The sequence below is a fragment of the Pochonia chlamydosporia genome, chromosome 6 (assembly GCF_001653235.2).
Source record: "Pochonia chlamydosporia 170 chromosome 6, whole genome shotgun sequence".
Taxonomy (NCBI): Eukaryota; Fungi; Ascomycota; class Sordariomycetes; order Hypocreales; family Clavicipitaceae; genus Pochonia; species Pochonia chlamydosporia.
This window is the reverse complement of record NC_035795.1, coordinates 1,165,695-1,189,929: the sequence shown is the minus strand read 5'-3', so window position 1 is coordinate 1,189,929 and position 24,235 is coordinate 1,165,695. Positions and strand designations below refer to the sequence as shown.

Sequence of the window (24,235 nt, the reverse complement as noted above, 5' to 3'; positions counted from 1 at the left end):
GGATTGTAGAACTAAGTTTTGCAGCGTGCATACCTGGCAAATTGCTCAAAGTGAGGTCGGGTGCTCTTTTCGTCTGTCAGCTGCAAAAGCTCATGAAAGCTTCGGTGGTTGATGGACAAAACCTACAGCGGGCTTCTTGCGGCTCTCACGCAGGCAATTGCGATATAGAGCCAGTACTTCTTTTTGAAGACCGGAGAGACGCATTTTAGTGGTCGAAGAGGTTGCTCATGTGATGTTGATGGCGATGTGATTTGAGGAAGAGAAATTGATAAAGCCGAGCTCAATGCTTTGAGGATGCACTCCGAGGTGCGTCTGGCCAATGGGGAGCTCGGAAGTTACAGGTACGTACCTTCGCGGCATTGTCTCCCGAAGCTGCTTCGCTCCACAGCATTTTCCCACGAATCCCAGGGAGTTGGTGTTATGAGAGGATGTTTGATTTGATGTGAACAACATTATTTGGATGAAGATATGGTATTGAGGTAACATCCGACGGAAGATGAAATTATGCGCTTAATCGATTGCTTGTTTTATATGACTTACCAGAGTCTACAGGACATCAATGTGCTGAATAAAGTACCAACGACTATTTGAACCTTTGTGGAGGTAACGGTCCAGCTTCAAATCATCATTGATAATCAATCCATCTATCCATTCACCTATCCACACACAATCTTCCATGGTCCAACCCCCACGTACCGTTTGTCCGGCTAAATCAACTTCCATATCGTTAAATAGCAGCCAATTCCCAACACAAGTTGGCATTATTCCTTTTAACACGTCCTCCCAACCCAAAGATTAATTTATATATAGTTACAGGGAAATAAAATAAAATGCCTGCCTTTTCAGTAAGTCCACATCCCATCCTCTCCCAGAATCCGCGCAAGCCACATACTCTCGCCCGACATCGCTCTCACACTCAACAACAGCGCCTTATTCGCTTCCTCGCCAGAGATGGCCGCACATACTACGGCGACGCCATTCTACCCAAGGGCGTCACAGATATTGCAAAGACGAAACGGGCCCGCGTAATCACTGGTGACATATTCGGACAGCACCAAGTAACAGACCAAGTCGCCGATGTCCGCCTACTTCTACCGCCACTAGACCCAGCTCAAGTCAAGACGGTGAGATGTCTAGGCCTAAACTACGCAGACCACGCCAAGGAGACAAACATGCCTCAGCCTCAGTATCCAGTCCTCTTCTACAAGCCTGCCACGGCTCTTTCAGGACCATCTGATGCTATTCCCGTCCCGCACGTCGCTCAGGAAGGCACTGGACTTGACTATGAATGCGAGCTCGTCATCATCATTGGGAAGAGAGCCAACGATGTTTCTGAAGCTGACGCCCTCGACCATGTTCTTGGATACTCTGTCGGAAACGATGTATCTCATCGAGACTGGCAGATCAAGCGAGGAGGAACGCAGTGGTCACACGGCAAGGGATTCGACGGCTGGGCTCCTTATGGTCCAGGTATTGTTACTACGAATGTGATTAAGGATCCTCAACAGCTGAAGATTTGGACCAAGGTCAATGGTGAAGTCCGCCAGGTTTGTCTTGTCAAATGTGCAGGTAACATTTCACGATATGAAATTGCTGACGAAATCGCCAGAATGGGTCAACTGCGAATTTGATCTTTGGAGTGAAGCAAACGGTTTCGTTGCTGAGTCGTGGCGTCACTTTGATGCCAGGAGATGTCATCTTTACTGGAACGTGAGTGGTTTTGTGCTTGTCCTCGATGTTTTCTGACGGCTTGATCTGACACATAAATAGACCAGCTGGTGTCGGTATGGGGCGAAATCCGCAAGTTTGGCTCAAGGATGGGGATGTTGTTGAGGTTGGCTTGGAGCAAGTTGGAACCTGGTAAGTTGAAACGACAACTTGTGGTGAAGTGCGTCTGCTAACAAAGAAATACAGCACCAACATTGTGGAGTTTGCCAAGCACGAAGCAAAGCTGTAGATCAATGATAGAAGTGATAAATGCACAAATTCTGGTTCCTTATGATAGCATTCGGAGGATTTTGTCCATGTCCACCACCTGTTTTTGCCAAGGTGAAAAACAACCACGACATTTCCTACCAGACATCAGGGATACTCTGACATTGCCTGCCGTGAGAAACAAGACCAGGCTAGCAGTTCACCCAACATTGAACACATGTGGCTGCTAGACGGTGCTATTTTCAGGCCAGCAAGCAGCACAGCCCCCGAACAACGCTAGAAAGGCACTTGACAGGCACTGGGTCAATCTCCCAAGAGACCAAACCTTGGAATATGACAAGAGGGAAACAGACCGAGCCAGCAAAGTGCAAAAGACAGCCGCCTAACCTGCAAGCCTGGGTGGCTCAGAGTGGCGCTAGAGGTTCAGCTCTGCCATAATCAATTGATCGTCTCCACCTCGAGTTCCCCCGGTTGCATGCATGTGGCATGGTCCGCCCATCATTGATCATTGACCCATCTCTGACGTCCATCACCACCAGTTCGCAGCCTCCACGTGCAAGTCGCCAAAGTGTACAAGCACATACGGGTTTCCAAGCTAGGGAGCCAAGCCAATGTAGGCTGATTTCGGCAGCCTAAGCAGCCTCGCTATCAAGTGTCAAGTGTTCTGGCTGGTCCTGCGAATGCCAAACAGTCATGTCTAGTCCTAGCATGGCCATGGCTGCGGCTCTCCGATATGCAGCCTCACGACGCCATCCATGGAAGGGGCGCATACAGGATAAAAGGAAAAAATGTGACTGACTGATAAGCTGGCAGCTGGCAGCTGTTGGTGGCTGGCTATTGCCATCTAAATATGTAAAGTCGGACAGACGTTTTTGAACTCGTCACAACCACCATTTGAAATCGTGGTAACTCCAATCAAGAAATGGGGGTGCTCTGCCCGTTGAAGCTATTTTGAGACACCTCTACCATTTACACGTTCCTGCCGTGTGCACATGTCGATATCGAAACACTAGAACACTCCTGTGGAAGCATGAACGCCACTACACTCATGGACGACATTCATCGTCCCATGCCGGGCTCCTTTGGCGACGAAGATCTATCCGAACTATATCACAATCCCTTCGAAACCCTCCAAGTACTACAAGATGAGTGGCGAGGCAAAGACCACGCCACCCCGTGGTCAAAGGATGACATGTCGGACATTTGCCTCGGCGACATTGACTGGCACAAGTATGAACCACCGGCTGTGCTGCGCAAAGCACCAAACGTCACGTCCATCATCCTCCTAGACATTATATCAGCTTCCATCGATAATGTGAAAAGTCGAATCGCCGAAGAGGATCGTCAGAAGCAGCTTGAAGACGAGCGGCGTCTGGCCGCCGAGGAGGAAGCTCGCAGGAATGGCAAATCCCCCGAACCGTATCTCCCCATCATCATACCGCCAGAGAAGCCGATAGAGCCAGATGCTTCGCCGACGGAGATTCTCAACGGCGCGAATCTGGCTCACTTTCATACCGTGTCTGTTACCTCGGCGGGGAAAGCGACCGAGGTAACTGTTTTGAAGGACGTGGGACGAAGGAGATTTGCGATTCGGAGATTATTTCACAGGATGAATGACGAGGGAGAGAGTAGTGCGGCGGGGGGTGCGAGAGAGGCACTTAGACAGAAACTCGAGGCGAGACTGAGCAAGGTGAATATCGCGAATACGGATTCCAAGACGCAGGAGACGGTGATGGCGCTGAGGAAATCGGGCTTCATCAAGGATGCTGATGTTCCAAAGCTAGAGCCAGAAGTGTAAGTCATCTTGTTTATTGCAGCCTTTTCGTGGCATGTCAAACCAAGCCAACTAACAATATCTAGCGAATGCGTCTCCTGTCTCGACGATGTCCTCGTAAAAGATGCCGTCAAGGTAACCTGCCACAGCTACTGCAAAGACTGCTTCGTCCGCCTCGTCACCGCCGCCACACAAAACGAACAACAATGGCCGCCCAAATGCTGCCTCAACCAAATCCCCTTCCGCCTCATCCTCAAACACATCCCCGAAGACCTAAAAAAGACGTTCCAAGAACGCTCCTCCGAGTGGGACCTCCCCATGACAGAACGCGTCTACTGCAGCCAGCCCGGGTGCGGCGTCTGGATCCGGCCCAAAAACATCAAACTCAACAAGCGGCAGGGAAAATGTGAGCGCGGCCACGTAACCTGCACGATCTGCCGCGGTCCCTCACACGGTAATGAAGACTGCCCGCAAGACTACGACATGAATCTCACCAACATGCTCGCCGAGGAGGAAGGCTGGAAGCGCTGCTTCAACTGCCACGCCTTGGTTGAGCACAGAGAAGCCTGCCAGCACATGACGTGTCGATGCGGCACTGAGTTCTGCTACGTCTGCGGGCTGCGCTGGAAAACGTGCCGCTGCACAATGCAGCAGCTGTATGCGCTGAAGGAGGCGGCCGATACGCGGCGCGAGCAGAAACGCTTCAAGGAGCAGACTGAGGCAGAGGAGCTGCGGGCTATCCTGGCGCAAATAGAAGAATTCGAGCGTGAGGAAGCAGCGCGTGCAGAACTCGAACGTCTTGAGCAGGCTAGGCTTGAAGAGGAGCGGTGGCAGCGTCAGATCAAGGAGCGGATTCGTCTTGAAAGTATTCGCCGCAAGGAAGTCGAGTCCAAGTTTGAAGAACTTCGTCTTCGACTCAACGAGCTTCATGAACTTCAGCAGGTTATGCTAGAGTCGTACCAGGAAGATTGTGCGACGGGTCTCCTCCAAGAAGCCGATGCGATGAAGTTGAACCTCGCGGAGCGTCATGAGATGCAACGCCTCGAGCTGACGAACCAACTCTCGCAAAGGGTTGCCGTCCGCGAAGAGAGATTCAAGCGCGAGTACGCCACCCGGGTTGCGCAAGAACGCAAACTAGAGCAGCAGTATCTGGAACAGCTGCAGGACTTCTGGGGAGGGAGACCCGATGGCGAGGCGGAAATCGAACGCGCCATGTTCCCGCTGAGGAAGAAGATGGACCAGGGCCACAGGGCGTGGCAGAAGTGGAAGGATGAGCAGATTGGGGTTTATAAAGGCAAGTTGGAGGACGAACGGACCATGAAGGAGGAGGTCATGTATAGCCAGAAGGAGAGGCTGAAGGATGGGTATGATGAGCGGGAGACCGAGCTGACGAGGAGGATGGTGGCGGAGAAGAAGTGGTTGCGGGAGGTGGTTTGGGAGAGGGAGAGGTTGCTTGGGAGTTGGGAGGTTTCGGAGATGGAGGGGGATGCGGATAGTTTGTTTGCGAGAGAGGGAGAGCATGAGCAGGAGTGCGAAGGATGTGTTTGAGTTGTGATGATGATGATGATGATGATGATGATGGTGGTGATGGTGGTGATGGTGGTGATGGTGGTGGTGGTGATGGTTGGCGGTGTATGGTGGTTTCTGCTTTCATGACATGGCGGTGCATAAATTGGTTCCTTGCTGTATAGTACTACATAGACTTGAATTCATGATAAACAAATACAATCGTCTATAGAAATTGTTCTGGCTGTTCCTCATCGTATGGTACCTCAGTGGCGCTGCGTATAAGTCATGAACATCGGGTCCCGCTTTAGCGCATCAAACTTTTGACTCAACTTCACATCTTCAACACCCGTCTCATCTCACCATGATACCATAACCCAACCACCATTCATCCCTCTCACCCAAAGCAAACATATAAAAAGTCGAAACGCCAACATGGCCATCTCAGGGGACTCATTATCCCCCGGCCCAACGCCACAGTACGTCTCCCACCAAACCTCACTCCAGTTCCTACTAACCACTCAGTCCTCTCAAAATATTCGACGCTGCCAGAAAACAAGATAAATTCGTATACGCCTGCGCACCCATGGTCCGCTACAGCAAGGTACTTTCCCTTCCCACACTCACAAACCCAGCATACTAACTCCCACAGCTCGCCTTCCGCCAAACCGTCCACCAGTACGGCACAGATCTATGCTGGACGCCCATGATTCTCGCCAAAGAATTCAACCGCAACGAATTCGCTCGCGACAGCGGTACGACTCCCATCTCATTTTTGCGACATCAACTAACATCCCAGATCTCACGATATCAACTTCCCACCCTCAACCGCCTACGATTCTCCAGTTCGGCGCCAACATCCCCCTCGAACTGGCGCGGGCGTCGTCCCTCGCCGCACCCTTCGTATCAGGTGTAGATCTTAACTGTGGATGTCCACAGGCATGGGCGTGCGCAGAAACTCTCGGAGCAGCACTGATGGATCAGAGAGCCCTGGTGCGGGACATGGTGACGGAGACGAGAGAGCGGCTACGACAAGACGGGTGGGCAGTCGGTTTGGAGAGCGACATGGAGAATCCGAAAGGGCGGAGTGTAAGCGTCAAGATACGAGTGCACCACGATTTAAGGTATATACTATGTACACTGCCCCCTCACCAGTGAGTACATTAACAAAGCCAGAAAAACAATCGACTTCCTCGACACAGTCATAGGACACCCTCAAGCCCGCAACGTCGACTGGGTGACCATCCACCCACGCACACGCCACACACCCTCCACGACACCCATCTTCACCGAAGCCCTGGAGATCCTCACAGAAAAGTACTCATCTACCTTGCCGCTCCTCCTATCCGGCGATGTATTCGACCTATCTACCCTTCCGCTACGGCACACCAAAGCCGACACGTTCACTGCCAAAGACACGCCTAGACCCAGCACGACGCACCTATCAGGCTTCATGTCCGCGCGCGGTCTGCTCACCAACCCAGCCTTGTTTGCGGGATACGCCGCCTGTCCGTGGGAGGCGGTCGAAACGCTCATGTGCAAGGTGGCGAGGGCGCCGCTGCCGTTTAAGTTGGCGCTGCATCATGTGCAGGAGATGACGGGGCCGGGGATGGGGTCGGAGAAGGGGGCGCTGTTGAGTAAGAGGGAGAGGGGGGAGTTGAATGGCTGTGGGAGTATGGTTGAGTTGGTGGATTTTTTGGACGGGAAGATGGAGGAGAGGATGGGGAGGGTTATGAGGAGGGATTTGTGATGTGGGAATAGATAAGATGAATGGTTTATGAATGAGGTGGAACGAATATGAGATTATGGTTGTTTGTGAGGTTGGAAATGGAATGATAGATGGGTTGTTTATACGGACGTAGATGTTGGATATAGACGATAATGACTGAATGATATAGATTTGCGGCACTTGAACTTCGTGACACGTTCCTCATAACTACCAATGCACCTACAACTACAACTATTTCCACTCGTCTCGTCTGCTCACAACCCCGCCAAAATACTCTGTATGCCCACCGACCCCGAATCATCTCTCCTCTGAACAAACGCCCTGAAATCCCCCTTAAACAACTTCCCCCTCCCACCACTCTGCCCCGGCGCCAACGTCCTGACCTTCTCCCACAGCGCCTCCGGACCCACGATGAACAGCGACCCAATCTCCGTAAGAAGTTCAACCATGACCGAAACGTCCCTGGCAAGCGGCCAGTCCCGCATCACAGACACATACTTTGCAATATCCTGCGTGACCATCAGCCCCCCCGTCGCATTGACCTGAAACTTCTTGAAGTGGTCAAAGAGGAGTTCGTGAATCGAGAGCGCGAGCTCGCTGTAGAATTTCTCGGCGTTGAGCCCGTCGATGGCGAGGTTCGCCTCCTTGGCGGAGCGGCCGAGGAATTTGCAAATGTTGAGACACGTGGGTGTTTGGAGGAATTCGAGCTCGGCGCCCTTGGGGCGAAAGTCGGTCTTCTTTTGGGAGCCGAGCGATTTGGTGACCCAGTTGGTGATGACGTCGATGGATATTTTCATGACGGCGTTGGTCTTCTTTTCGATGGCGTCGATGGCCATGTTGCGCTGGGCTTCCATGCTCTTTCTGACGGTGGTGTTGGATTCCGCTAGGCGGATTAGGACAATGGTGATGAATCTGTCCATAATGGCGGATATGGTCACCGCGGGTCGGATCGTGGGCAAAAACGACAGGTCGGGTTCCGTCTTGGAGTTTTCCACCAACGTGGCCTGGAGGTGAGCGGCTTCGAGAGCAGTCTGCACATACAATTGGCCCATGTTGGTGAGCAAGAGCTGGAGAAGGGTGTTGACGTCCCTTGGTGTCTCGGCTTGGGAGCCCAGCTCCAGGGTTCGTTGGACGCTTTCCGCAAGCCACTTAAGCATGCGCTTTGCGTTGGTGACGCTCAGGGCACCGTCTTCATCCGAGAGCTCAATCTCGTTCTTGTTGTCTTTATCCTTAATACCGGCGACTCGCAACATGATTCGCTTCTGTGTCGGCGTGAGATCTGAAGAGTCCAGTCTGTCCAGGTACGCGTCCTTGGCCGAGGCGATGAATTGGGTGCCCTGTTGGGCTAATGAGGCCATGAACCCCTGCGGTGCTTTTTTTCTCCGTGAATGATACATTGTGAACTTGAACAGCAGGGAGCTGTACATTTCCTCGAGCGACTTGCGCTCTCGCTCGATATAAGAGCTTCCCACGAGATATGGAATAAACAGCTCGTCCATCTGTTGGTCTAGCGTCTGCGAGATCTGTCCCGAGCAGGCATCGGGGTGTTCTGTAAGACCGTGCGTTTTCAAGTCCTCCACCAGAGAGCTAATGTAACTTCTTGAAGAATGTAATGATCTCAAAAAGGCAAGAGTAGACACCGTCTCGGCTTTGTCGAGCACCTTTTCCAGTCTCTGCTGAATAGACTGCTGGAATACTCGTTGGATAAACTTGATGAGAACCGTCTCGTAATATGGAAATGCCCGCTTAATGATAAAAGACTCTTCTTGCATGACAATCTTGACCTCATCAACGAGAGATTGCAGCCCTGGATCGACGCCAGGCGGGTCTGAATCTGGATCCGCCAGAATTTCCCACGTCTCCCCGTCGGCAATGGCCTCGTCGTTCAACTGATCCCGGTCTATAAAGAACTGATGTTGATTGACAAAGATGGCAATAACGCTGGCACCACCGTTAAAGTCATGCAAGACTTTGGAGCACTCCATCATGTCATCAAAGTTTTGATGTCGGTAGCTATTGTTGAACTGTTCCAGCAGGTCCTGCTCCAAGGATTCGCAAAACTTTTCGAGAATCTCGCGCGTGTTGTGTGATTTGGCGTCCCCATTTTGACCACTCACTGTAGAGCTATTGCGCTGACTAGTAGAAGTCCCCCAAGACGCCGGGTCAAGCTGCTGGCTCATTCTCATCAATTGGCGTGCAATGACTGCGCATCTAATCTTGTTCTCGGATCCTCCCTGAAGTCTAATATCTTCCAAGAAGGACAAGACTCCAGATTCGCTCAGCTCTGTCCAGCACTGAATCAAAAACATGGCATCCTGGGCTCGGCGTCGCTTGCGATCAAGCTCCTCCAGCTTTTCTCCGATTTGAACAGCCACGTTTCCTCCACCGTCGGACCGGCCGCTAGTTTCTGGAGCATTGCTGGCGCTGTTCTGACCGAGTGATCCATCAAGTGCTTCGAAGGAGGTCATGGTTTGGTCGAGTGTACGACCAAGGGTATCGAGTGTTTGATCATGCTGGATCTCGGCGCGACGCACTTGGGACAGGATTTCGGACTCCTTCTCTTGGAGCTCGTCGCCAAGCAAAGCTAGCTGCGACAAGGCATCTGTTGATGGCAATTGTTAGTAGTGGCAGTTGGAGGGAGGGCTTCTGGTATTTGACGCCGTACTTTCAAATGTTCGAATCAAGGGCTTTGGGTCGAATGCGGCCGCGGCTGGGCCTGAACGGCGATTGGCGGGAACAGCGCTTTCTGCTAGACTGTCGACAAAGTCGCGAACGATAAAGTCCTTGTTGGAGAAGTTGTCCAAAGTGAAACTAGGTCCTTTGGGAAACAGACTCTTTGGCACCGCACTGTTCCGCTCCATGGCGAGAGCGGCGATTGCAAGGTCAGCCAGCAGACGACATGTGTATGTGCCGAGAGGATTGTTGTTGGAGTAGCTGCGCAAGCCTCAACTGTCCAGAATCAGGATTTGCTTTCGTTGAGGTATCGTGGGGATGTAGTTGATTGCTTCGCTTGGCAGACGAGGTACCCGATATCTTATGCAACAACTGGGTTGATGCTTTAATGTTGCCAGACTCCAAGCTCCACGCTCCATCTCAATGTCCCCTGTTCCAGGTTCCTGGTCCCACGTCCCAGAACCGAGCCACTTTCAGCCCCGCAAAGGACCACCAGCAATTCACCAAAAGCAGAGACTGCGCCACAGCTGGACCACGAAGCACATGCGCAATTCGACAGCTGCCAAGTCTGCAGCAGCCTTGCCTCGTACAAGCCTTGCAGCGTGCAACCAGTCAAGAGTCAAGACCAGATCTGACCAAACCAGACCAGACCAGACGGAAAAGAAGCATTTGAACACTAACATCACCTCGCCATGCTGCCACGTCTTCGTCATTTCATTTAACAACCCACCGCCTCTCTCGCAACGACTTGTACATTTCCTTTCCTTCTCTTTGTTCCCTACCTATTCTTGCCTTCTTATTTCACAGCGACAACTTGCGGCCTTCCTTTCCTTTCTCGCCGATAATTTCATTACCAGTATTTCGCATTCCTCCTCAAGAACCACAACCACAACCACATCACAATGCCCGTGTCCTCCCGCGACCGCGCGGCCTACAGAGCCGACGATGCCACAGATCACAAGTTTCTCAGCCGGAAAGAACAAGAGAGACTCATCAGGGTGCGTCTTCTTGTCCCTGACATACATCTTCCACGTTGCTAACACATGTCAGGCGAACCTTCCTCACCCAAACGAAATCCCAACCGTCGCAGCGTCCAAGCAATCCCAGCGTCGGTCACGACTCGGCGTTAGAAGATTCCTCAAGAACCAGCTCTACGTGCTTGTGTTTGCCGTCATGCACAGCCTGTTCTCGCTGTACATCCGCACCCGCCAAGCAATCCACATCGTCAGCTACCAAATATCGTCCGTCCTGTACTACCACCACGGCACCCCGGAATACATTCGACGGGATGTAGAGAACCTTGGCCGAAAACCAAAGCACCTAAGCGCCATTCTGAAAGCCGAGGAGAACCAAAGACCCAAAGCCGATCTCGATCGCCTCATTGAAGAGACTGCCGAGCTGGCAGCTTGGTGCGCCAGCGCCGAACTCCCCATGCTCTCGATTTACGAAAAGACTGGTGCGCATTCCTTCTACTTACACGTCAGTCCAACAGGTCCAACTAACGCACAAAGCAGGTATCCTGAAGAAACACATGCCCCGAGTGTACGAAGCGGTCATGCAGAAATTCACCTTCTACTTCGCCGGCCAACACCCAAGTCTCTCCCTCACGTCCCCCCACAAAGACGCATTCTCATCGCCCACCCTCGCGGGCGACAAGCATGGCCACCTGAAGCTGCACCTCATTTCTGCCCAGGACGGCAGGGAATCCATCGTCGACCTCACCAGGACCTTGGCTGAAATGTCGCAACGGGGCAAGATTTCACCGCGTGATATATCCACGGAACTTGTTGACGCAGAACTCTCAGAGGGCATCATGCCTGAACCTGAATTGCTGATTCTTTTCAGTCCCAGCGTCGAGTTATCCGGCTATCCGCCCTGGCAGATCCGCCTCACTGAGATTTTCTGCCTCAAGGACAACCAAGGATTTGGATACCAAGTATTCCTCAAGGCTCTCCGGCAATTTTCCCGCGCCCAGATGCGTCACGGTAAATAAAGAAGAGATCCGTACATAGTAAACCTGTGCACAGTCCGACACAATTCATAGCATAGCAATAATGGCTACTTTTTGTCCTTTTTCCACAGCACCATCTGTCGACTGCCCTTATCCCAGCGATATACCGGCCCCGTCCCAACATTGTAGTTGTAATAATTCTCCGTCCCGTCTTTATTCATCGCCCTCCGAAACGTGATGTTAATCCTCCCCCCGTCATCCTGATTCCTCCCCGTTCTCTTAGGTATAGAATGCAACCAATTCGATTGCGTCGCCCCCCTCATAAGAACCATATCACCACTCCCCAGCGGCAACTTCACCCCCCTGGTAGTCTGACCCATCTCCCCCCACGGCTTATGCTTCATCAAAAAGTCCCGTCGGGCACCCAGTGAAAACGACACAATTGCCGGCTCAGCACCGAGAAATCTCTCGTCATCGCTATGGAAGGATATGCTATCTGCGCCGGAAGCGTAGTAATTCACCAGACAGAAGTTGAATTTGCAGTCTGCCGCTGCTTCCGTTGATTTCCGAAGTGTGTCTAGACATTGGGGGATAGGACGAGGTGGATACCTATCGTAGCGTTTGTCGTTGGCTTTCATGCCGGTAGATTTGTCTGTTGGAGTGCCGTTGTCAAAGTAGGATGTGTCGTCGATGCCGAATACCGTTGTCCAGCTGTGGGTGTTAGTTTGCATAGAGGGTGAGATACGGGAGTAAGTACCGTGGTGTGATGATGTGTGTTTGGTAGCCGCCGCGTTTAATGTCGTATTCTACCCTGTAAAAAGGCAATTCTGATCGAAGGAATTCAAAGAGATGCTTGGATATGTATGGCGGGATGTAGGGCTCAAAGTAGAGTAAGTCGAGGTGTGGCTGGTCGTTGATTGGTTTGCCGGGTCGGGCGGGGAGGGAGGAGATGTCTCTTGATACTGAGGTTGGGAGATTGGCTATTGGGAAGGGATATGTTGGATGTTCTGAGTGGCCGTTCTGTATTTCATTAGGTATGAGTTTTGGGGTTGATCGTTGTGAGGACGAGACTTACATCTTCAGTGTTGTTTTGTTTGTGTCGTTTTGGGGGAGCTGTGAAGAAGGCGTCTAGGGTTCGTTTCTGCGCCATTCTAACGTCGGCTCAACGTCGAGACAACTTTCGCTATATATTTTGATCAATTACAGCTCATTGGAATTTATAGTTCTGCATGGTGTTGTTGATCGAGCATATATCAATGGACGTGTAAGTTGAATGGTGACATCACCCGCGTCAGCCAAAAGCCAGTGGATCCCGACTCACGTTCCACCTACCCTGCACCAAGGACATCCCAAATTTTTCTCAGCCTTGCTCCTCATGCAGCATCAGTGAGTTGTGACAAAAAAAAATCATCATAAGACCACGGGTATACGATGGAGGTAAAGACATAACCCCTGACTCCTGTCTCACTTTTTATATATGAGTCGCTCTCCCCTGTTATAACCACAAAATATCTCTAACCTAATGACAGGGCAAACGGACAGAATTAGAAATGAACCTCTTCAGAGCCCCTGCCGCTGCGAGGGCCGCCAAAACCCTCGACAGGACCTTATTCTCGCGCACAATGCCTACTATTGCGGCGAGCGTGCGCGATAACAAGCTCATCGCCAAGTACAGGAAGCAACTGGACAAGACGAATGAGGTCTTCACGATCAACAAGTTTGATCCCATTGCTGCGGACCCAGATGAGGAGCTTGCGAGAGTGGGGAGGAAGTGTCTGATTCTGCGGCCGGACTTGAAAACCTCTGGTATGTGTTCTATAGACGGATGCTATCTTCCGACTCGGGGTTGAGTTCTCATGGGAATGAGCTAATGTCGTAGCCCCTGAGACTTGGAGTCCAGCATTGCAAGAGGCAACCAAGATTGGAGACCTGAAGATTGTGCCGTTTGATGTGACCATTGGGTATGAGTTGTGGAGTTACCGTGAGTGTTTCTGTCATCTCAAGTCGAGCGATAGCTAACTTTTCCAGTGGACGTTATGAGATCGATTCTGCCAGAGGAACTTCACGTCGAGATTCCAGTGGGCTTCAACACGGCTGGCCATGTAGGTTCGTAAGATTGATCGTGGAGACGTGGAATGCTATTGTCCTTCGCTGACGCGGAACAGCACACCTGAACCTCAGGGATAGATATCTCCCGTACAAGCACGTCATTGCTCAAGTCATTCTCGACAAGAACCCCAATATCCGAACCGTCATCAATAAGACGGACGATGTGGGTACGGAGAATGAGTTCCGCACATTCAGTTACGAGGTTTTGGCAGGGCCAGATGACTTGCTCGTGGAAGTCAGCGAGGCAGGTTGTTCGTTCAAGTTTGACTACTCCAAGGTATACTGGAACACAAAGCTGAGTTTCGAACACCACCGACTGTGTGCCATGTTTCAGCCCGGTGAGGTGGTTGCCGACGTCATGGCCGGCATTGGACCCTTTGCTGCTCCGGCGGGAAAGAAGGGTGTTTTTGTGTGGGCGAACGACAAGAACCCAGAGAGTTACAAGTATCTCAGCGAGATCATCAAGAGGAACAAGGTAGCGTTTACTCCAACATAGGAAAGGTGTCAACAGAGTGAACGAACCCCCCCGAAACTGACGAGTCGATAGGTCACCGAGTTTGTGAAACCCTTCAACCAAGACGGCCATGACTTCATTAAACAGGCCGCCGACCTGGTGCTCGAAGCATCGCAACGAGGAGACTGTGCCATCGTCAAACCCGCCAAAGTGTCGCGTAGCGCTCCGCCATCACAGCGGCCCGAGCCAGTTCGCATTCCCGTGCCCCCTACCGTTTCTCATTATGTCATGAATTTGCCTGCTTCCGCCCTCGAATTCCTTCACAACTTTAAAGGCTTGTATCACGGCCAAGAAAAGCTTTTCACGCCACATACAGACACTATGCTGCCCATGATCCATGCGCATTGCTTTGCCGTCAAAGCGGACGATGCAACCCCCCTCGATGATATCTGCCAACGCATCTACGCCGAGATTGGTGTCCAGCTCAAGCCGGGCAATGCGGAAGTGCCAGGCGAAGTGGCTATCCACGAGGTTCGGGATGTTGCCCCCGCAAAACGCATGTTCTGCGCAACATTCCGTCTACCTCCTGAGGTGGCTTTCTCGCCGCGCGCTGGACAAGAGAACTAAGAAGGTAAAGAGAAAAGGCAGCGAGGGAAAATAAAAAAAGAGTTTTCTCGCAACCACGCCTCCCTATTTGTTCTTTCTGTCAAAGTTTTCCCACTTACCCAGCCTGGCTTGATGATATTGCAAATCAGCGAGCCGCGTTAGGGGAAATAGAGACAACAATCGCAAGAGAGAGAACAAGAGTCTCGGCAAGACCCGCCTCTTGCGGAGAAATATGCATCGGATGGGCTATAGCTGTCGTCCCCATGTTGATAAACCATTGTTGTGGCAGCAGAGGACGTGAAAGCATCTCGTGGACCATGGCGAGCCTATCTTATTTGCCGAAACATCCGTTACACCGGTTGCTGAGTCGCGAATTACCGTTTCAGGGATATTCTTTCTTCCTTAGGTGTAATGTGCTTGGTGCTTCAGCTGTTGCAGACTAAGAATACCCCTCCGCCTGGCCGGTACAGGAGACGCATGTAGCGCAGAAACGAAACCGTGAGTACAAACGACAACAATGCTACGCCATTCGGTTGGTTGGCTGGAGATATGGAAGGATCTTTGGAGGATCACGACAACAAGAAAACTACGGGGTTATTGCGGGGTGTGTATATCCTCATCTCCCTCGGTCAACTTTCAATTGAACCTGAATGGCTCGGAAAGTTTCACAATAGCAAATTTCTGAATTCTCCTCTGCCACGCCCTCCCGTACCCTTGATTCTAAATGTAGCTTCTGCCAGTCATGGAAGGGACTGAAGGATGAGCATATGCTCGTATGAACGTGGCAGCCATCTGCTGTGATCAAGCAACAGAACGGCCATGCAGGAAAGACACTTGGGGCAACATGGCCAAAAATGCGTCCATCGACCCAATCACCACCCCCAGATTGGAGCGCTTCACCGGCTGTATGTGCATGCGGCCAGGTTTGCGGCAGCTGTGTAACCTCCTGCCCCTTAAGAGAATAAAATAGCTTCCGCCAACCACCACCAAGCAAGTGCTCAGAAGCTCACTGTGGCTGGCAGCCATCATGTATGATGAAGTTTGAGGAAAGAGGTGGCAAGATTAGTTTCGCATTGACAACCAAGCTTGTCGAATCCCCGGCACTTATGCGATCGGTCGAGTTCGCCAACACCAACATGCTCGCCATCAGCTGTTGCCGAAGAGCTCACGGGCTAAGGCTCGAGGAGACATGTTTATCAGCCCATGCCTGACCAGTCCGCAGGATGAATCTGGTTCAGGCTTGTAATCGACCAGGGTAGCTCTTACATAATGCCGAGAATCGTTGCTTGGCCCCTAAGCTCAGCATACTTCCAAGAAAATCTCCGTTCTCGATACCAGGATTCTACGGAACACCAGGCCCTTGTTTGATTTGACGTGAGGCGTGTCCTGCAGTTCCCCACCATTTTGCTTGCCCATGCATATGCAGAGACTGATGCTGGTCCAGGCAGACAATGAGCGGCAAGCTATCCACAGCCTCCGTCTTAACTAGATCCAGCCATTGGCTCATCAGGGTTTTTGGATGCACATCAGGACATCTTCTCCGCTATCGAGAGAAACGTGCATTGTCGAGGTGCGCCACTTGTGCGGTTGCTGATATTTGAACAAAAGGTGAATGACTCCAATATCTTGGGACTTACTCCATGTCAAGCACGGAGTACGGAGTACAGAAGGTAACAATCTCGGGGTCCATATGCCCTCTTGGGTTTTCAGCACCTTTTAGAGAGCTGCTGTTCTATTGCACGAGCAGATTGAGCGCTTGGTGTTTCATTTTGCTTTCGACAACTCTGAGGTCTCCGCGACATCGTCCAAGTCTTGCCAAGTCTCCCTGGCCGTCGATCGATGGCCAGCCGCACTCGCTGCCCACTGTGGATCACATTGAGGCTGTATACTGTTGGCGCAATGACAGGGGCATGTTGTCGATACAAGGCTTGAGTTGTTTGTTTCCAACTTTGGTTCTTTGATTTATGAATGGATTACACATATCTTTGCCTGAAGTTAACTCGTTAGTGGAGATGATATTGACTTTGTTGATGTTATAACGTACTCTGTTATCAATTTTCCAAGTGAGTTTATTTCCACTAGAACCCATCGTGTCGATGGCTGTGACGCCATGTATCCATGTTAGGAACACGAGTTCTGTATGTTGCCAAGCAAGTGCATCTCGGGAAGAGTTTGGCCCAAAGTCATTGCACAATCTGTGTGCTTCGGGGTAGCTTTACCCATTTCGGACTATTTGCCACAACTGTCGAGCAATACCTGACATCAACAAGAAAAGTCGAGGTTGGTTCCTCATCGTGGCTTTTTGTATGGATTGGAGGCTCAGAGGTTCCAGTGACTGTTGAACCTTGTTGCAAGAATCACCATTATTTGACCTTGTATAAGGCCACCCTTCGCCAATTGTACAAGTTGTTAAGGACTTGCCTTCCAACAATATGTCGACGTCCTCGATACGAAAAAGGCTCGCACGTTCCACCTCACCGAAGAAAATGTCGCAAAAGGCGGACCAGACTGTTGACTGAGTTGGCCAAGATAGCTTCAACAAGTTAAGCAAGCAAACTAACTGGCCATTACTCACATCACCACAGGTGTGAAACTGTAGTCTTGGCCAAACCATGTTCACTACAAATAGATACAGGTTGGTTGGTTGAGGATGATGGGTGATGGCTGCCGAGTGAGCTCCCAGGGTTGCACGCCACGACGGCCGGGAGGTGACTCGATGAGAAGTCTCTTCTTCACCCATGCCTCCAGTCAATTGGCTCTCGACCATTGGGAGTGTGCGGGCCAGTTGGGATGTCGCATGCAGATAGTTGCATATAGGCTGCATCATGGTAGGGCAGCTTGCATGGGTGTTTGCAGAACTAGATCCCAGCCAGCATATGCCACCAACAAACTTGGGATAGTCTCAATCTTGTCCTGGCCGGCTCACTCGTGTTTTCTCCGCCGAGGTGGGGTAAGAAGCCTTATCGTTTCGCTATCATGTTGGCAATGTTGTGTAACAGCTATCCATGAGCATAAAGATACGGATACATGACACAAATATGGGCCTCTCTCCTGGAACCAAGTCAGCAACTGTGCGTTCTCTTCTGACTTGTTTGCGTCAGCTAATCCAGTCGCCGTTAAACTTCCAACATGAGCAACTGTAGCGTTGCGCAATTTTCCGGTGGGAATAGAGAAATCTTAATGTGCTCGGATGTAATGCTGCGGTTTGCATAAAGTAACCATGTCCTGTCGCAGCTCTATCCTCTGTGTGCCATTGAATTTCATTGTTGTGAACATGTTTGAGCCGGAGCTGATCCGTTCATCACGTAGCGGAGCTGATTCCCAGTATCAACACGCAAAGCCTGGGATAAATGCTGACAGCCACAGATTGCAAAACGTTACAAGGTCTTGGGGAGCCGTTCGTCTCTAAAGCCTTGTTTGTGATGCATGGTTTTGTCTCAGACGAGACGAATTCCATGCTCCCCAGATTCTTACCCCGTGGCCAACGTGCGTGCTGTAGACAAGGGTTCCTGGCCTCAAAAGCGCTTTCCAAGTGCATCAAGTCGGGTCATCGAGAGGTCATTTGCACGTTTCAGCTATCAATATACCATACCATCAGCCAATGTGTTCGTACATTCCACCAGGATTCCCGTGGTAAAGGCTCCATGCCGCCACAAACAGTGGCTGCAGCTTGCCCGCAGCTCCTGGACGATGCCTGATATACCGCTTCTTTTCTCAGATGTCGCCGAATGGGTCCATGATAATAAGAGACGTTGTCCCCCTCGTTATCGGTGCTGGGTGCGGTAATGCTGCGACGTTCGGGAACATGGATTCAAAGCTGCAATTATAGCAACGGCCGGGCCTCTGGGTTCCATTGATTATGGATCTTGCACCTGGGGTCAATTTTAAACAGTTGAGCAAACACACAGCAGTGGCTGACAATCGGTAAACCGCGTACACTTGGGTATTTATGACACAATGGGCGTGAATGATAACTTGCGAGGAAGTTTTCAAATGTATGATGCCAATCTGAGGCTCCGCACAGCACGAGTGTACTGGCCGAAGGAGAAACTCGGGTTCAAAACCTAGCATTCGCCATCCGACCAAGCAACTGTGCGTTCTTCTGGTGAACGTTCCTGTGTGTCTTCGGCTGTCCAATTCAAACCGGCCGTTGTCCGTAATACATAAGTGCCAATGTTTCTCAATGCACAGTACTGCCAACGGGAGAAACCGGGCCCGTGCTGGTGATGCTTGATGACCGCGCAGAAGGCTGCACTGACAAGGCGATCTGAGCCAGACCCATGTGCCAACTTGCCATGCAACATTGCAACCAATATCGATAGTGGTTAATAAAGGCTTCCTCGAAATACAATGACTTCATATCTCGAATTAATATCTTTTGTGGCGATTTATATCGTACAAAGTTGGTGATCGTAGTCTACACATGGCAGCACATCAGGGCGACTTCTGGCACCACTGCGAGGTGATGACAAGCACGATATCCGAGGAAGTTATCCCCCACAGAGCTACCTAGGTAGATAGGTCTGGGGAATTCGTCGCTGCACATCTACAGGTAACTGAAGAATGACGCCGCTCAGCGAATGCCATGTCCCCCTTTCGTTGCCAAATCCGCTGTGTGCGACTTACGGTCAAGAACATAAAAGCCATTACGAATTCGTGACGTTGACGCTGCTCTTAGAGTCTGGCGGCGATAATCAAGATGAAAAATGCCGGTCAAGACCAGACCCTTCATCAGGAACAAATTATCGAACCATTCCAGAGAGATGACGATGTGTGACACATAACAGTTGGCATGGTGGCTGACAAGAACAATCCAAGACTACGCCATGGCATAGCAAGCCATCGAAGCAGCAGACCTAAAGCGGATCTTTGTGGAAGCACTCGGTAGAGTACGAGACGAAAAGTCTGATGGATTGAGGCTGGCAAGGCGGCGATCCTGCCAGACTTGAACTTGTCGGTCCGCCAGGACCAGCGCCGTGTTCGTTCCATTACGGAGTGGCCGGCATGATAACGTGTGATGGGAGCAATTTGGCAACGAGTTGACGCATCGCTTGTTGACGGCTTGGACGGCTTAGACAGCAGGGTCCTCCTCCATGCAATCCAACAGACCAAGAAAACGATTTGCATGTCTAATAATATCAATAGTTGTGCAACAAAAATGCGCAGGCTCCACGCAGACCGGCTGCTCCCAGGACAAAAATGGAGTTTCGGTCCATGAACGACCCTCCTCCCGGCCGCTGATGTCGACACTGGACTGCGAACTGACGAATTGGCGGCTGGTAGCCCTTGTTCCGTACCTCAACGTCGCGATCATACATCGATTGACTCCGGTTGATAGTGGCTACACCAAGGTTTAGCCGCTTCAAGGCCCTGCTTCTGCACCACATCTGAAGCCTTTCCAAAAAATTTTCTTCGACAGTGGAGCTCCACACCCTTCCGGCCGTGTGCCGCCAGGTCCACAAGCTCGTTCTGGCCCGAAGGACGGCGGCTCAAAGCTCCATTTGTGGATTCCAGTCGACGGGTTGAGTGGGCTTGGTGCCTTTGATGCTTGAATTTGCTCGGATAGCCGAGTAAGCAGCGCATTGAGGAGCCATATTGTGAACACGCGTAGAACTTACTCCGTACGATCTCGTGGGATAACGAAGGGATAAAGCAAGACGGAATATGACAAGCGAGACTGTTGAAACACGACGATGAAAGGAGGTCCAAGTTCCGGGGCTGAGTGACTTGGCAAAGCGATTCGTTACAAAGTCTCGTGAGAGCCAGCCAGATGTCTCCGAGGAAGGCACGGCCGTCCCTGCCGAGAGCCTCCCACTTTCCACCTCTTGAACAATGTACTGCCCTGATTTGCCTTAACCGAATGGTAAATTCAATGTCTAGATTACTTGGGACCGGATTTTTAGAATGTGCCTGATTCACAAGGCACCAGACAGTAACATCAATTGGCCTTTCAACATGTCAATCGAATATGAACTTTGCCCGAGGCTTCACAATTTTCCACTTTGCCGAGTGGCCACAAATGGCATGTTTTGCACACCAACACGACTTGTGCCTGCCACCTCACCTAACCCTCCCGATACATTTTCTTCCTTTCGATCCTGGGACATAGCTGAAGGTGCCAAGCTTAGTAGAAAATGGCCAGGAGGTCTTTGTGTGGCCACTGTGCCTGGGCTTGTGCGTCTCAAACCGTCCAGACGACAGGTATGGTGATGTTTGACTCCACGAGGTCACAGTGACATCGACCTGTCAAACGGCTGAAAAAGTCCATCCACCAGGGAGCTCCATCTTCAATGGACCATCTTGTCAGCTTGTATTGGAAAGACTGTCGAAGCACGGCATGTCGAAACCCCAATGGGAGGTGCTGCATAGCGCTGTTGGGCTGACCGGTCAGTTAGGTATGATGTGTAATGCACATTGTTGCAATTGATGAAATTTTCATCCCGATACTAACAAACGATTGTAGACAGCAGATGCCTTCATGATACAGAGCGCTTGCATGACTGTTCCCACTCTTGGCTGATGCTGGGGCCTGCACAACTAGCATTGGTGGTAACCCCTACTCTGTACTTCATGAGAGGTGGCGATGGTGATGGAGCTGGTGGGATATCTTGCCCCAAGCCACTGAGTACCTGCTTGCCTAAAGCTACCCTACCTACTCCGAACTTAGTTTTGCGTCCTTTCCGCTCGATAATAGAAAGACACCAACAAGAAGCACACACCAAAGATTCCTCCAACGCAACTGGTTCTTGCCTGAATCTTGAAAGGAAGATGCACAAAGCACACCATCAAACTTGGTGTATGCACAGTTACCACCCTTCATGGGATAAACTAGTGCCACAAGCCACCGGCCAACCACCCTGGCTCATACTTTGCTGCAACTTTGAAGGTCCTCCCCAGTGTGCCCCTGGTCTGGGCTCGATCAAACAACGGCCGCGTACCTCAGGGTACCCCTCGCTAGTGCTGGCCCCTGCAAGTGGTAGTGTCTTCTGGTTTCCGTTGGCCGCTCGCCGCTAGGGATTCCCTTGAACAACGTGCGACAGGTGGTAAACAACCGCCATGAAGGGGCTGGGATAAACCATCAAGGAATCCTGCAATAGCATGGTCTGCCGAGCTGTCTGGGACCATCGATCGAGATGTAGAACGCGGGCTGCGAATCCATGTGTTGTGCACGGAATACGCAATAATTGGTACCGATATACCTGGAGGATGGACTTCTGCTTCACAGCTCCTACGGGACAGGCCCAAACTTTCATTGCCGGCATAAAAGTCTCATTGATCAAACAAAACTCTGATGAGCTATCTCGTAATAGCTTATGGGCGTGGGATAGTATGTCCAAAAACCTCCTTGCGGGCAATCGAGGCGGTGGGTGAGCAAGCTATTCGTATATGAAGCAAGAACGTGTGTATTGCTGATTCGCACTCGGCAGAGAGCTTGGTCACTCCGGGCGAGTTGGCACTGGCCTTCATGGGAGTTAAAATTTGCATGAGCAGAGTTGTGAGCAAGCCACTCTCTTAGACTCTGGGAACCGTTACGCCTCAGCTCATGTCTAGACTACCTTGGTAGTCACAATGCCCCGTGCCAAGTCAAGCTTGAAGACAGTTGAGGTGGCTGCGATGGTCCCCTCATCGGGCTTTACTTCCCTCCACAGGCACAGGCACTGGCTGGCTGAAGATGGCTGAGAAGAGATCCATACGGCTTGCCAACGGGCGCAAACTCACGACGCTGCGCAGAATGAGGTTAGAACACTGGGTAATCTGGATGTGGGCATTGATTCTCGTTGCTCTCGCCCTTGGTACATGGTCTCGAATGACTGCCGACGAGGGAATACCGTGGATGTTATGGTCCTAACTGATGCAGGGAGATTAGAACAATATTGGCCATTTTCAAGAGAGAAAACCCAAATCCAACACCAGACTCAACTGCGACTAGTCACTCACTCAGCCTCTCTCGCTGGGTCCGGTAGAGAGACTGGAGCTCCCAGTCGCGAGGATCCAGGGATGGGTAGCACCGGCGGCAGGCCATCGGCCAAGGCCAGGGCGAGTCTGGCAGTCGTGGGCGATGGCAACCTTGTCCCCAGACCTCGACTGGCCTGCCTTTGCATGGCAAACCATGTCAAGTCTCGTCTGTCTGGCAGAGCAGGCTCGATAGCCCTTGCCGTCCACCACGGCGTAGACTTGCAGGCTGCAGTCCAAGCGCCGATCCGTTCAAAGTTGGCAAGCCCGCTTTTCTGGGTGCGAATGTCAGCAAAGGGCCGTCTTGTTGGTGCTTGCTTGCTTTGGTCTTGCGTCCATGGTATTGTGGTGGTAGTTGGTGTGTGGGAGTTTGGCGTGTGTGCCCTGGCCACTCCGCATGCAATTGGCAGGTACACAGAAACTTCTGTCTCCCTTGGGAAACCTTTCAACCAGGAGTTGGATGCAAGTGTGGTCTGGTACCTTGATCTTTGATCTGGTACTTGGGTACATTGCCAAGTACGGAGTACCTTGAGAGTCAATCCGGGCTGGGCTGGTAACTAGAAGTTAGCGTGAGAGAACAGCTCGACGTCTCTCTGCGCTAGTTTCAATGTTACCGTTGACAAGAAGGACCAGACCAGACTTGAGCAGACCAGTTGATCCAGCCAGTTGACGGGACTGGAGCGGGCGCAGAATGAGCCAACTGGAGTCCCCAGTGGCTCCCCGAGTGCAGTTTGTGGCACGCCAGCGGTCGCTGAAAGTGGGAAGTGGCATTTGGGGCACTGGGGATGGGGCTGAGACTCGATCTCGTGGTACCGATCGTGGTACCTTTGGCGGAGCATGGGTGTGCCTTGGTGGCCAAAGTGACTTTCCCGACAAGTCTATACCCCAGTATTTTTGTTTGTACCAGACTGGACCCGAACTGGAACCCGACACTCGCAGTCTCCAGTGGCTGTTCGTCTTGTCTTGGGCCGGTCGCTGCCCTCGATCTCCTGCTTCATCGTTTTCGTCCCGCTTGGACGACGCGAGTCCATCCACAGTGCAGCGCGAGGTCAGGAATAATCAACCCCAGACCAGTCGAACCCAGACGTGGATGTGTGGATGTGGATGTGGATGCGCTGCCATTGCCTTGCGTCTGGTTGCTTGACATCGACGTGCATGGCCATGGCCCTGTCCAGCCGGTTTGGATTTGCGTGCTCGAGAAAGTACATGTATCAAACAACTTGGCTAATAAATCATGCCAAAAGGTCACCTTGTTCGCCTCCCCTCCCATCAGTTCGTCTCTTTGTCTTGGAGTGTCATTCTCATTCTTCAATCTCAACCTCTTACTCCTTTCCTCTTCTTTTTTCTTTTTATTCCCCTCTCGTCTAGTCGTCACTTTCTACTCGGAGGGCCAATACATGGCCCATCGCCTCTCGGCCCCATTTTCTTCGCCTCCTGTCTCCGTCGATTAGTCGGTCACCGACTACAAGTCAGCCGTCGCCTGTCGCCTGTCGCCTGTCACCTGTCACTCACTCACTCGCTCTGGTCTCTCACACTCGCCCACTT

At 51.5% G+C, this 24,235-nt stretch overlaps 8 protein-coding genes across 8 annotated transcripts; 7 read left to right on the top strand and 1 right to left on the bottom strand.

Annotated features, from left to right (window-relative positions):
- Positions 1-830: 830 nt before the first annotated feature.
- VFPPC_09201 (fumarylacetoacetate hydrolase) lies at positions 831-1,957 on the top strand (the record flags this gene model as incomplete). The annotated part of the gene is made up of 4 exons (XM_018287777.1): positions 831-1,547; positions 1,610-1,710; positions 1,771-1,860; positions 1,915-1,957. 4 exons carry the CDS (start codon positions 831-833, stop codon positions 1,955-1,957), a joined length of 951 nt encoding a protein of 316 aa, XP_018140925.1.
- A 1,008-nt stretch (positions 1,958-2,965) lies between these two features.
- VFPPC_09202 (IBR finger domain-containing protein) lies at positions 2,966-5,257 on the top strand (the record flags this gene model as incomplete). Its single annotated transcript, XM_018287778.1, has 2 exons — positions 2,966-3,729; positions 3,796-5,257. 2 exons carry the CDS (start codon positions 2,966-2,968, stop codon positions 5,255-5,257), a joined length of 2,226 nt encoding a protein of 741 aa, XP_018140926.1.
- A 393-nt stretch (positions 5,258-5,650) lies between these two features.
- On the top strand, positions 5,651-6,965 carry VFPPC_09203 (dihydrouridine synthase 4-like protein; the record flags this gene model as incomplete). The annotated part of the gene is made up of 5 exons (XM_018287779.1): positions 5,651-5,694; positions 5,741-5,819; positions 5,868-5,970; positions 6,015-6,339; positions 6,392-6,965. 5 exons carry the CDS (start codon positions 5,651-5,653, stop codon positions 6,963-6,965), a joined length of 1,125 nt encoding a protein of 374 aa, XP_018140927.1.
- Positions 6,966-7,198: 233 nt separating this feature from the next.
- On the bottom strand, positions 7,199-9,805 carry VFPPC_09204 (exocyst complex component Sec10; the record flags this gene model as incomplete). The annotated part of the gene is made up of 2 exons (XM_018287780.1): positions 7,199-9,546; positions 9,610-9,805. 2 exons carry the CDS (start codon positions 9,803-9,805, stop codon positions 7,199-7,201), a joined length of 2,544 nt encoding a protein of 847 aa, XP_018140928.1.
- A 714-nt stretch (positions 9,806-10,519) lies between these two features.
- VFPPC_09205 (di-trans,poly-cis-decaprenylcistransferase) lies at positions 10,520-11,610 on the top strand (the record flags this gene model as incomplete). The annotated part of the gene is made up of 3 exons (XM_018287781.1): positions 10,520-10,615; positions 10,668-11,073; positions 11,132-11,610. The coding sequence occupies 3 exons, from the start codon at positions 10,520-10,522 to the stop codon at positions 11,608-11,610; spliced, it is 981 nt and encodes a 326-aa protein (XP_018140929.1).
- Positions 11,611-13,118: 1,508 nt separating this feature from the next.
- VFPPC_14556 (Met-10 protein) lies at positions 13,119-14,758 on the top strand (the record flags this gene model as incomplete). The annotated part of the gene is made up of 5 exons (XM_018292324.1): positions 13,119-13,374; positions 13,448-13,549; positions 13,597-13,674; positions 13,734-14,152; positions 14,225-14,758. 5 exons carry the CDS (start codon positions 13,119-13,121, stop codon positions 14,756-14,758), a joined length of 1,389 nt encoding a protein of 462 aa, XP_018140930.1.
- Positions 14,759-18,087: 3,329 nt separating this feature from the next.
- On the top strand, positions 18,088-18,435 carry VFPPC_18020 (hypothetical protein; the record flags this gene model as incomplete). Its single annotated transcript, XM_022429683.1, has 1 exon — positions 18,088-18,435. The coding sequence occupies one exon, from the start codon at positions 18,088-18,090 to the stop codon at positions 18,433-18,435; it is 348 nt and encodes a 115-aa protein (XP_022285243.1).
- A 2,206-nt stretch (positions 18,436-20,641) lies between these two features.
- On the top strand, positions 20,642-20,947 carry VFPPC_16463 (hypothetical protein; the record flags this gene model as incomplete). The annotated part of the gene is made up of 1 exon (XM_018294216.1): positions 20,642-20,947. One exon carries the CDS (start codon positions 20,642-20,644, stop codon positions 20,945-20,947), a length of 306 nt encoding a protein of 101 aa, XP_018140931.1.
- Positions 20,948-24,235: the final 3,288 nt, after the last annotated feature.